Genomic DNA, 14519 nt, shown 5'->3' with positions numbered 1-14519 from the left:
AGAGACACACACTTCTCAGTTCTCTGTACATCCAGGGGGAGACAAGATGTATCAGGACATGAAACGCCAGTTTTGGTGGGCCGGCATGAAAAGAGATATAGCTATCTTTGTCTCTAAATGTAGCACCTGTCAGATGATTAAGATTGATCATCAGAGACCGCCAGGATCGTTACAGCCACTTCCCATACCAGAATGGAAATGGGAAAGTATTTCCATGGACTTTATAGAGGGATTACCTACTTCACAGCATAATCACAACTCTATTTGGGTCATTGTTGATAGATTGACCAAGTCCGCTCACTTTCTGCCTGTTCGTTCAAACTTTACGTCAGAACAGTATGCTAAGCTGTATATTGCAGAAATGGTGAAACTTCATGGAGTACCATTGTCCATCGTATCAGATAGAGATCCGAAGTTTATATCGGGATTTTGGAGGAGCTTTCAGCAGGCTTTGGGTACAGAACTATATCTTAGCACTGCTTATCATCCTCAAACAGATGGACAGACTGAGCGAGTTAATCAGATTTTAGAAGACATGTTGCGGGCATGTGTTCTTGATTTTAAGGGCAATTGGGAGGAATATTTGCCGCTTTCAGAGTTTGCGTATAACAATAGTTATCAGAAAACTATTGGTATGGCACCATTTGAGGCTTTGTACGGTAGACCGTGTAGGTCTCCTGTCTGTTGGCTTGGAGTTGGTGAGAACAGCTTTTTGGGTCCTGAATTTATTAAGGACACGTCAGAAAAGATCGCTATCATTAGGGATCGGATGCGTACAGCTCAAAGCAGACAGAAAAGTTATGCTGACCGTCGAACTCGTGCTTTGGAGTTTAAGGTTGGTGATCAGGTTTTGCTTAAGGTTTCTCCTATGAAGGGAGTAATGCGGTTTGGGTCAAAGGGTAAGTTATCGCCTCGTTTTGTGGGTCCTTTTATGATTACAGATCGGATTGGGGCAGTAGCTTATCGTCTGGCTCTACCAGATAATCTTCATAGGGTACATAATGTTTTTCATGTATCTATGCTGCGAAAATTTCTACGGGATGAAGATCGATACCAACACATTGATGTGGGTGAGATTGAGTTGCAACCCGATGCAACCTATTTGGAACAACCTTACTGTATTCTCGATCGTAGGAATCAGATACTGCGCACGAAGACTATTCCATTAGTACGTGTACAGTGGAGTCATCATAGTGCTACAGAGTCTACTTGGGAACGGGAAGATATTATCCGTGCCAAGTATCCAGAACTTTTTAAGACAGGTATGTAGTGAATTTCGGGGACGAAATTCCTTTATTAGGGGGGGAGAATGTAATACCCCGTAATTTTAAAGAATGTATTTAAATTAATTTTGTGTTAGGTTAATTAATTTTATTTATTTGTGCATACTACATTATTTTATTAAATTCATTTAATTGTGCATGTAAATTAATTGTGTATGTTAAAATAGTAAATTCATTCATTTAATTGTGCATGTATTATTTTAATTACTTTTATTTGTTGATTATGTTTAATTAAGCAATATTAGTTAATTAGAGTATTATATTTGTGTTATCAAGTATTATGATGATATAATATATTATTTTGTAATAACAATAATAATAATTATATTAGTTTAATAATAATAATAATAAGAATATAATAATAATAATAATAAAAGTTTATTAATAATAATATTAGTAATAATAATAATAATAGTTATAATAATAATAATAGTATTAAACCAAAGTCATGATGAAATTAGAGATTAGGATAGGATTGCATCAATGGTTATGGTTGGAATTAAAGCCATATAGGTAGGAATATGAGAAATGGGTGAGAAGTTATTATAAATTAGATATTTGTAATATTTATATTATATATTTTGTGTATAAATTAACTAGCTTGCCTTAGAAAAAAATAAAAGGGAGTTAGAAGCAAAGTATAAATTCTAGAGAGCTATTTTATAAGAGTGAAAGGAAAAGAGAAAGAGAAAGAAGCTTGGACCGGTGTAGGCAATTTTACCCGACTACGCGCAGACCGGCGGATTTATTTTAAATCCAAAAAGGCAAGTTATTATCTACTTTTCCCCTTTGAATTAATAAATTAATTGTTTAGCTTATTTTTATGCATAGAGCCAAGGTTTGGAGGTTAATAAATTATTAATTTTATTTTATTAAATTAATGGAATTTTAATTATATAGGATGGTATATATTTATTTAATGTCCTATGAAATTAATAATGGCTAAAAATAATTAAATAAGACTTTAGGGATTTTTCTAGAATTTTCTAGATTTTTCCGGGCATTTTCTGCAATTTCCGGCGACCTTCCGGCGAGTTTTCCGGTCGCCGGCAGTGGGGGAGACGACCGGAGTGATCCGGTGCGACGCGGCACACCATAGGAGGGTGTACGCGCGCATCCTGGCCATTAGTGGAGTCTGATTGATCCGGTGCATCGCGGTCCATGATACCGCGGTACACCCGGATCTGTGGGCGTTGGATGGAGGGAAGATAGGGTGAGATGATTCGGTGTGACGCGAGTACGGAATCCGGATGCAGCCAACCAACCAGGAAGTGACACGTCAGCAAGGCACCCTTAGTGCGCGCGTGGCAGCGCGTGCGCGCGCGTGGGAGCGCGTGGCTGATGCCAGACGCGCGTGGAGGCGCGTGGGAGAGTGGGGAAGGTTGGGCTGCGCGTGGGGAGGCTCTGGGAGGCGCGTGAGGGCGCGTGTGGGGTCCCTACAGCTGCTGGAAATTACCAGAATACCCTTAGGGCCTGTTTTGTAAATTCCAGAACCTTAAACTTGGATTTTTAGGTACTGTGTTGGTAATTACGGGTTTAACGGGCCACGAAATTATTATTTTAACACTCGTTACTTATTCTTATGGCCGATTAATCTTTTCTAAGCATTTATTGGCTCGTTCGCAGTACGGATACTAATGTGATTTATTTAACGACATTGTAAAATATAAATAGTGTTATTATCGTATTTAATGGTATCAAACATTACTGTTAAATTAAATAAGGCCATGGTTTTAGTCAGATAAATTATCCATGATATCTTATAGGATGTTTATACTGTTAATTGATATATAAACCATGATTATTATGCTGTGTGCATTTCAGGAAATAAATGGACTGTTTAATTATGTCGCATTTATATTATATGGATGTGTTGCCATATAGAACCATATGAGCTGGCTAATAAGTTTAGACTCATTTATACCTTATGCATTCGTTGCGATAGACAGATGTGTGGCTGTCGGGGTATGTGGTTTAATATTATTGGCATGTGTTGCCTAATTGACATTCTCGGTACATTTATTAATATTGTTGGCATGTGTTGCCTAATTTATATGCTCAGTATATTCATCAGTACTTTGCGAGGTGTTATCACTGTGTAGTTCGTTATAGTCTGTGTTGTCAGTACCGTACACCATGTATAATAGCTGATTTCCCGGGTAGGGAAAGGCGACACTTGACCACCTAGTGTGAGTCTAAGTGATCACCGTCTATTCTGGTTGAGGTCATGTTATACATCGGATAGTTCCCGTAGGATGTATACAGATATAGTACTCATCCGATTCATAATGATTAATTTATTTGATTCTCTGATTTGGGTCATAGTAGAGAGGACTTGCTCGTGGGGTTGACCCACCATTGTTGTTATTTCAGGATACGGTCAGTATCCGTTTCAAGGCTGAGGTTAGCAGTGTGGGACCATCATCCGAACTCATCTACTCCTACGATCCAGTGCAGGGTAGAAGTTTTATGTAGTATTTTAGTTTCAGTTTTTATTTACTTTTGACGTTGAACTCTCAGGGTTATATTTAGGGATCCCTGACGTAGGATTTCCAAGTTGTAATGAAGTACTGTATTAAATAAAGGATGGATGGATGTTGTATTATTTAGTGTTCCTTTCCGGTCTAAATTCTTTTATTATCATCATTTTGTATTCCATGCTTGTATATTGCCAATTGTTTTTGATATCCCTCGTTTTTCGTGTATAAGCCTGATCAACTTATGCGTGGAAAATGTGGGGGTGTTACATAAGCCCTATAGGTTTTTAACCTAAAATTAAACAATTGAAACTTGAATCTTTAAATCAATCAGATTAATATTGCTTACTTATGGTACGCAAGTTCTCATAAGTTTTTCAACTCAAAATTGAATAAGTATCATAAATTACTTAATAAAAGTACTGGACATAGAGCATGGTTAAATGGCCACACAACTTCATGTTAAACTAAAAGTTTACTTATACATGTAATTCAAGATATATACCTCATATTGATACGTGTAGCATAAATATCAACAACGAGGTTTAAATCATCCAAAACCCCATATAATATGATATGTAATATTATATATAATATAATATGATATATATATATGTACAATTGCATACAAGCAACATTGAGTTTTCAAACCAAAATCAATCTTTCAAATTAATTTTGAACGAAAGACAAATACCTGATAATTTTCTTTTCATGCACACATTAATTCATATACATATAGTTAAAGACTTTTAATCTTCATGCACATCAATATATAATTCACACAAATTAAGACATTTAGTCTCATTGTACATCCATGTCAAATTATTTGGGATAATGATGTACTGCTTATGAATGGTTAGATAACGACACATTACTGTATCAGTTACTATACATGTATATGAATATATAACTGAATACCAAATTAAATAAATATTCAATCCTGATTTCTTTCAATATATGTTCAAATAGTTTATGAGAATATATATATATAATCTGAGAATATATATATATAATCACATATTCACATCTATATAATTGTTGTAAATTCATTCAACATAGAAAACTGCAAATCCAAATTGAAATTATAAATCCAAGTATTTATAATTTTCTTTTCAATTTAATTTCAAAAGAAACAATTGGGTCACAATATAACAGAAGTAAACATGTATATATGTTTCCACACTAATATCATTGTTTTTCTCGTTCGGCGTGCACACTTTTTAAAGGAAACCCAATTATACATTACTTAACAAATGGATTGCTTATACATTCCATAACAAACTAATTGCTTAAAATATTCGGCGTGCACAATATATCATAATATTTTTAAAACAAAACCTTGCTTATATATAAATCAGTACATACACACAATTTTTAGCTTTACATCTGATTGATCACCCACGAAAACCGAGAACACAAAAGTACAGAAAAAAAAAGTTTAAAGGCAATCATTGCGATTTCAAATACACCGATTTAAATATACTGTATCATGAATCAATCTTTAGTGTTTTGATTTCTACAAATCCTAACTTGGCTCTGATACCAATTGTTAAGTTTTAATTAAATAATTTATATGTAGAAATTAAAAATACTACAATTAATTAAAGAGATAATTTAATCTCGTACCTGATTGACGATAAACGCACATATATCTTTAAATTTTAGACATAGCCTTAGAATTCTTTATGATTTTGTAAAATATTTGAGTGCTTTATCTCCTTCTGAGAGTTGTCATTTGATAGGGCTGAATAAGGGTTTAAAACCCTTATATATAATAACAATAGAGGGACGGCTTCTCTACAAATAAACATAACTAAGCCTCCATTCTTATCATGGAAATTTAGATATAAATTGTTAGAATTAAATCATACCAAATAAGTTAGAAAACCACCATCCAATTGTATAAAACCATATTCCCAATATATTAGATCACCAAATTAGAAAGTACAACCCAATCCATCAAGTATCAATAATCACAATGCAATCTTATTTAGAAAATAATAATATTATAATCACAATGCAATCTTATTTAGAAAATAATCACATAGGACTATAAAATAATAATAATAATTTATATATATAAAAATTTCCAACAATTAAATACTACTTTTGACATGAGGATACACTATTAATCAAAAAAATAGTACTCCCATAGAAATGGTTCATCAAGCTGGCATCCATTATCGGCTCCAGCCAGCTGCCATGGTGAAGAATAGATACAATATCCATTACGTTGATTCATGCCATCGAAGGAGAGATCGGGTAGGTCAAAAAACGTATCATCAGTTGATAGAGAATTTGATGTTTCAAGAGTGTGATCAGATGATAAAGAGGTTGATGTATGGGAATTAGGAAGCACAGGTTGGGTTGGCTGGGCATCAGTTTCACAGGGCATTGACTCCATGAACGTAGCTGCAGCCGCCTTGGCAGCCGCAGCTTGGATGTCCTTTGGTGATATGGTGATGGGGCGGGGAAGTTCATTGGCCAGTTGAGGGAAATTGAGATAAGCTGTGTGGCCTTTGATGGCCATTGCTGCTACGTCATGAGCTCTAGCCGCCATTTCAGCTGTAGGATATGTTCCCAGCCATATCCTTGATTTCTTCCTCGGCTCGCGAATTTCGGATACCCATTTGCCCCATTCACGCATCCGTACTCCGCGATACCCCGGGTGGTTGTCGCCCTTAAGCTGCCTCCTTGTGGGCTTATTGCCACTATTTTCTTCTTCTTTAGCTTCTTTTGAGCATTTTTGAGCCTTGCACTCATTTGAAGTACTTTCTGTGCTTTGGTTTAAGCTAGAAAATGAGTTTGAAGCGTACAAAGATGTCGAGGAGGAGGAGAAGGTGGTGGTGGTGGAAGATGAAGGGAAACATTCTTGAGCTACACTTACTATGTTGATATGCTCTTCCATGATAAGAGGCCAGTCTTGTGGTAGGTAGAAAAGGAATGTGAATGATATAGGTTGAGGCTTTAGTGATTCCTTCCATACTTAGTACTATGTTTAAATAAGAAAATAGAAAGAAAAAAACAAAGTATGGGACCAATTTTGCATATATCTTCATGTCATTTATATATCATGTGTGTGTATATTTGATTTATTAAGAATATGTAACCGTTTAGTATATTGACAACCAATTTTGCATTTTTTTTCCATGGGTATGAATTGTTGGCATTATTTGAATATCTCTGAATTTTGGGTTGATAATCATAGGCCATATAATTTGTGTTCATTCGAACCATGTATATCCACATGAAAGCTGACCAAGGTCCCTTGTAGGGTCATCTGAGATCGATGTTCCCTCTTCATTCTGAATCCCTTGAGATTTGATCCTCAATCATGGCTCGTGGCTCACCCTTGGCCTGACTAGCTCCCTGCTCGTCTCTACCTTCTGCACCCGGGTCAGGTGGTCATGGCATCAGGTATCTACTTCACCTAATTTACCTCTCTCTTTTTTCCTGGTAAAATTAATTTGTAGTTACTGGCCATATATATTTATATCCAAGTTGGCTAGCTCAGTTGCCCTAACTCACCTAGTTACCTGGTTATTGCTAGCAAGAAGAACATTGTCCAACTGGCTTCTCTTCTAGCCAATTTAAATTTATGTTTTGTTTTTTACTGAATTTGAGGAATTCTGTGTAGGAGTTCTTAGAACACCACATATATTGAACATTTAATGTAGAACTGGCTTCTCTTCTATCCAATATAAATTTATGTTTTGTTTTTTACTGAATTTGAGGATTTCTGTGTAGGAGTTCTTAGAACACCACATATATTGAACATTTAATGTAAAACTAGAAAACCGCGTTATTTTAGTGAACTGTCTACTTGAATTTTGATACTACTATAGAGCCTAAGAAACATTGATGTCATGGTAAAAAAAAAAAAAAAAAATTCATGTGGATTATGTTTTTTTGGGGATGAAGACAATTGTTGCAACACTCGTACACATGTGACCTGACTATATAAATAATAAAACGATATATTTTCAGTGTTACAGTCTACTGATCACCATTTTTTTGGAAAAATTGAAGGCACACGTGGATATAAAACAAGTACAGACCTGAAAATTGTAAATATAGTACAAATGGTCACATGCTGGTAGGTCCAGAGCCTCTGGACTAAAAATAGGAAAGAGTGGGGGAGGGATGAATGAACGAGTCATGCCTAAGAAAGAGAGAAATATTCTCTTTTTTTTTATTTGATCGAATGAAAAGAATAATTCAAAAGATTATTCGTAGGGCAACTATTTTTTCTTTTCATCCTCTCTCCCGTCCAAATTTTGGATGGACAATAATTTTTTCAAAAACATGGGCTAAAATGGATGTTTCCTCCCTCTCTTCCTTTCCTTTTATTTCAATCAATCTCTTTTTCATTCATTTTCGGTCCTTTCTTCCATCCAAACATACCAAGTTTTTTTTATATAATTTTTTAATTTTTAATTTTTAAAAGTTGAACTAAGCGAAATAGTTGACTTTTTACCTAACATCTCTGCATAAAACCGGTGATTTTCCCGTGAAAGTTACCTGTCAATATCTTTCTACCCGTGTTTTGTCATTTTAATTTGGTTACCTAGTTTATAGACTCTATACCATACAATTTGATTCCAATCTCTTTCTTGGCAAGTTGAATCTGCTTGGAGCCTAGGATTGCTTCGTACGTGTCATCTAACGGACAGGTGGTCCTACCGAAATATCTTTCAAAAAAAAATAAAAAATCTTATTTCTTTTGTTGTAGTTTTATGTACGGACTAAAACAAAATTAATACAAAGAATTGGGGGAAAAGATGAATGAATTATTATTATTTTTCGGTAAATAAAGATGAATGAATTATACTAGTGATTTTTTGAAATTTAAATTGATATTATCTGATACAATAATTAAATCAATTTCACAAGCTAAGGATGACAATATAATTAGATATGTTTCCTATTTTCTATCAAATTTACTAGCGTAGTCAATTTGAGAGACTTCAATTACCCAACTTTCATTATTTTAATTACGTGGATTTGGTTATATGCATGGGTTAGAACAAAGAAAATCAAAAATGGCCTTTATTTTTTTTTTTTATAAAAAAATTTCTTCTAAACTGTCCAATTTTAAATACTACATATATTGCAGTAGAATTATTTTAGCAACAAATAGTGCCAAACCAAGGCACACAACCTTACTGATACTAGAAGACACTGCAATAATCTGACATGTATAATGATTATGACCGTACAATTTAAAGCTTCACTCACCGTAGGCAAAATGTTGAAATAATTCAGATTCCTTAGAGATTTTGTTTTTCCTCACGTCTTTTTTCTTTTTTGGGTTCAATTCGACCATAATTAATCAATCAATTCTTAAATATAGAGACATATGCGGTGTGAGTGATTGCTTCATATTATTTATATACGTAGTATATATATCGATATGATTTTGGCCATTTGATTGCATGCATCGTAGTTTGCATGGAATGTTCGGTCAAAAACACAATAAATGAGAGGGCCAAAGAGAGTAAGAAGTCCCTTTCATCTAGGAAAGGTGTGTGATAATTTAAAACTCCACAATCACGTGCAATGAGGGCATTATGTTATTGCCGTCGAGTGACGATACGTGATTATAGGTCATAATCGTGTTAAGGTAAGAATATTATATTAAATAAGTAAATTTAAACTTGATATATTTAATAATTGTGTTAGGAATTTTCAATACTAACTCGACATATTTATTAAACGGGTGAAGAGTAAAAAGACACCATTATATTTTGAAAAGTGTGCAAATAATAGTACTCATAAAAAATAGCAAATAAAGGTTTCTGACCCCAAAATGTGACATGTGGGTTATGTAATTAAAAAAAAAAAAAAACTTTTTAATACCAATACTACCCTTTTGGACTTCCCAAAACTTTCCCACATTCATTTCTCCTTCGTTTCTATATATAATATCCCAATTTCATTATTTTTCTTTCTATAAATACCCTATATTATCTCGATAATTTCTATTTGTATATATATTTTTCTTCTCATTCTCTGTCTCTCTCTAACGGGTGTTTCTCCCATGTATATAAATTCTATTTTTTTAATACTAATAATACGGAGTAATAAATAATAAATAAATTAAATTTATCTTTCTTAAAAAAATTCTACTTATATCTTAGTGTGTATTAGAGACTCTTTGCATGTGTGAGATGTTGTGTCTTGTGTATATATATACAATAAATTTATTTATTTATTGATTTATTTTTTATTTTATAGAAATAATAATATTTTCTAAAACATAAATGTGATTTACACATTATGTTAGTAATTTATTTTCCCATATTCACGTGATCAAATAATTAAATATGAATTTACCAAAGAAAAAGAATAAAATTAAATATCAATAAGACGAATATGTATACACCTAAATGTCTATACCTAATATCTATTATATACTCTTTTAATAATGAAATTATTGGTCAAGTATTAAGGGTTTGTCATATGTATAAAAGAAAATAGTTTATTCCGTATAGAAAATATATAGTATTTTTATATTTATCTATATTACTATTTAGTAATTATTCATAGGAATATGATTTGGCACTTGAATATATATATATATTACATTATATTTCATTTGATTTTTTAGATAAAGATAATAATAAAAACTATTTATTTGATTTAAAGATATATATTTTGCATTAAATATATATTTTTTTATTATTTATTGATTTTTTACATTATATTTCAATTGATTTTAGTCTCTAATTTTGTGTAAGCCATCTCAAGTAATTTCAACTTCTACTCATTTTTTTATTATTTTTGTAAAGAGAACCTTGAGGGGCATTTTCGTTTTTTTGCCTATCTCACTTTATTTAACTGACAATAAGCCATTGTTTGCTCACTTTTCATATTACAACGGTGGGATTTCAACATGAGGGATGCTATTTACACACTTTTTTTTTTTTTTTTTGTTTGCATTTCACCCGTTTAATTACACTAAATGTACACACACTTCACATCAAAGGCTTGAGTAAAAACGATTATGTTATTAGTGTTTTATGGGTAAAGTGCAAAAACATTACCCCTATAGTTTAATATGTGTATATAAATTTATACCATTTAAAATATGATAAAATAAAATTGTAATACCCCGTATTTTTAAAGAGTTTATTTAAATTAATTTTGTATTAGGTTAATTATTTAATGTGTAGATTTATTTATCTTTTAATTGTGTATGCTAAATTATTAAATTAATATTATTTGTTGGAACATGTAATATAGATTGTATGCTCTATATATGTATTGTGTTAGTTTATATACTTTATTGGTTATATTTTATATTAATTAATATTACTTAATTAAAGTAATACATTTGTAATGTAGTGTATTATTATGTAATAATAATAATAATAAGAATAATAATAATCATAATAAAACAATGTCATGATGTCATTTTGATATTAGGATATGAATTCATTTACTATGGTAAAATTTTAGGTCAAATAACTTGACTTAGGTTGCATTGCCTTAACTTAAATTAGGTAGGAATGTTTTGGTATTTATTATAAGTTAGATATTTGTAATATTTATATTATATAAGTTAGTGTATATATATATATATATATATATATATATAGATATATATGTTAGTTAGCTTATCAATTGAAGGAATTCACGTAAGTAGGAGAGGAAAAAAAATAACAGTGAGCTATTCTAAAAGAGTGAAAGGAAAAGAGAGACAAAGAAGCTTGGACCGGTGTAGGTGATTTTACCCGACTACGTGCAACCGGTGGATTTGTTTCAAATCCATAAGGCAAGTTATTATCTACTTTTCCTCTTTGAATCCATAAATTAATTATTTAATGGATTTAGATTATTTTGGAGCATAGAGAGCATGCTAAGATTTTAATAAATTATTATTTTTAGTTTATTAAATTAGTGAAATATTAATTTTTTAAGGTGTTAGATATTATTTTATTAGCCTATGTAATTAAATATAGCTAAAAATAATTATTTAAGGCTTTAGGGATTTTTTTAGAATTTTCTGGGATTTTTCTGAAAATTCCGGCGAGCCTCCGGCGAGGTTTCCGGCTACCGGCAGTGAGGAAGGTGACCGGAGTAATCCGGTGTGATGCGGTGCACGGTGGTTAGTGTGCGCATGGATCAGCGGCCGTTAGATGGGTTGTTGATCTTAGATCAATTCGGTGTAGCGCAGCACACCATATGATAGTGCGCGCGAATAAGTGGCCGTATGATTACTTTAGGATCATCGTTTTAATCCAGTGCAGCGTGTCTACAGAATTGTGATGCAACCAACGAACCAGGAAGCGCCGCATCAGCAGATGGCCATTGCGCGCGTGTGACTGGTTCTAGATGTGTGTGAAGGCGCGTGTAAGCGCGTGCGCGTGCACGTGTGAGAAAAGTGGCGGCGCGTGTGGGAAGCTCTGCTAGGCGCGTGGGGGCGCGTGAGGGACCCCTATAGCTGCTGGAAAAGTCCAGAATACCCCTAGGAACTGTTTTTGTAATTTCTAGAACCTTCAACTTGCATTTTTTGGCCTCGGGTTGGTATTTTCGGGATTAACGGGATATTAAATTATTATTTTGTTACCCGTTAATTATTATGATGTCCAATTAATATTTCTAAACAATAATTGTATCGTTTACAGTACGGTTCGCTATTAAATGGATGTAATTAATTTAATGACATACTTAAATATTAATTGTGTTATTATTTTAAATGGTACTAATCATTGATGTTAAATTAAATGTTTACATGATTTTCTTCATATAAATTGTCCATTATACATTATGAGATTATTTATGTTGTTTATTGATATGTAAATCATTATTATTATACTGGGTGCGTTTCAGGTAATAAATGGACTGCTTAATAAATTATGTCGCATTTATATTATATGGATGTGTTGCCATATGAACCATGTGAGCTGACTAATAAGTTGAGACTCATTTATACCTTATGCATTCGTTGCCATAGACAGATGTGTGGCTGTCGGGGTATGTGGTTTAATATTATTGGCATGTGTTGCCTAAGTGATATGCTCAGTATATTCATTAGTACCTTGAGATGCGTTACCACTGTGTAGGACTTATAGTCTGTGTTGTCAGTACCGTGCACCATGTATTAATAGCTGATTTCCCAGGTAGGGAAAGGAGACACTTAACCACCTCGTGTGAGTCTAAGTGATCACCGTCTATCTGGTTGAGGTCATATTACACACTGTGTAGTTTCATTAGGGTGTATACAGATATAGTATACTTCTGAATAATAATGATTAATTTATTTGATTATCTGATTTGGGTCATAGTAGAGAGGACTTGCTCGTGGGGTTGATCCACCATTGTTGTTATTTCAGGACACGGTCAGTACCCGTTTCAAGGTTGAGGCTTAACAGTGTGGGACCACCATCCGAACTCATCTACTCTTATGGTCCTGTTCAAGGTAGAAGTTTTATGTATTATTTTAGTTTCAGTTTTATTTATTTTCGACGTTGAACTTTCAGGTTTATATTTAGGGATCATTAACATAGGATTTCCAAGTTGTATAAAGGAGTATTGTACTTAATAAAGGATGGATGGATGTTTTATTATTTAGTTTTCCTTTCCTGTCTAAAATTTTCTATTATTATTATTTTGTATTCCATGCTTGTATATTACCAATTGTTTTTGATATCTCTCATTTTCGTGTATAAGCCTGATCAACTTATGCGTGAAAAATGTGGGGTGTCACAAAAATGACATCCCTTGAGGTTTGAGGTTTGCTATAAGGATAGCCATATACAAGTTGAGCCTTTTTTTTGGACAATAACAACTCTTCGAGTTTGACAAAGTTACAAAAGATATCTTCATCACTTCTGACACATAATAAATTGACATTGTTACCTTTTGACTTATGAATTTACTAATTTAAATAATAAAATTACCTTTCTACCCTTGTATAATATTTATTAAAAAAAAAAAAAATCAAACATAATTTGTATATACATATTATTAATGGACTATATGTTTGATCAACCATTAAACCCATCATCATTATCAATGGATGGTTCATCAAAGCCATTGGTCGTGGAATTCTTACCCACCATCACCACCACCACCACCACTCCACCTTGTTACACTTGCTAACTGAGATGTGATTGCGCTAGGCTGCAATGAACTTCAAGCTGCCAATGACAATACAATTAGGGCTAAAAGAAATCGAGGAGGATAAAATCAAACAGAAAGGATGATGCGAATTCAAAACCCAAATCTTCAAAACACACACATATACACACTCAAATCTTCAAACACATACACACACACATATATATATACTTCCAAGATCATACCTCCTCTCAGTCATTAATTTCGGCCAAAAACCACAAAAAAAACTAACATCGTCATCTTTTTCACGAGCGTTGTTGGAATATTCCTTTTGCACGGCAAGGGAGTGTGATTTGCTCAGTGTGATATTCTTTACCCACCCATCGTTCTTTCCAATTACACTATCCCTGATCAGTCGCACCACACCACCACATCCTCTACCATTACTGACCATCAACATAGACATTCTCTCTTTTGTTTTAGAACTCAAACAATTCATACTGAAACCCACAAATCCATTGCAAATTTATACTGAAACCCATAAATTCACTGCTACCAACCACTACCACCACCGTCAATCAATCCAACAACCTTCACCCCCAAGCTCGAGAAGGATTCGGAGAAACGCGTGGTCATCACAGGGATGAGTTTTATTATAAAATCCTGGATTTTTTTTTTTATTTTTTTTTACCTC

General features: G+C 33.2%; 1 protein-coding gene across 1 annotated transcript; it reads right to left on the bottom strand.

Annotated features, from left to right (window-relative positions):
• Positions 1–5705: 5705 nt before the first annotated feature.
• Positions 5706–6786, bottom strand: LOC132279520 (ethylene-responsive transcription factor ERF034-like). The gene has a single exon (XM_059781516.1). The coding sequence runs from the start codon at positions 6666–6668 to the stop codon at positions 5889–5891; it is 780 nt and encodes a 259-aa protein (XP_059637499.1). The 5' UTR covers positions 6669–6786; the 3' UTR covers positions 5706–5888.
• Positions 6787–14519: the final 7733 nt, after the last annotated feature.

The sequence above is a fragment of the Cornus florida genome, unplaced genomic scaffold, assembly GCF_030987335.1.
Source record: "Cornus florida cultivar Cherokee Brave unplaced genomic scaffold, ASM3098733v1 CherokeeBrave_3.0.0_Hap2_Chr10, whole genome shotgun sequence".
Taxonomy (NCBI): Eukaryota; Viridiplantae; Streptophyta; class Magnoliopsida; order Cornales; family Cornaceae; genus Cornus; species Cornus florida.
Note: the sequence above shows the minus strand (reverse complement) of the source record. Positions and strands in the feature narration are given on the sequence as shown.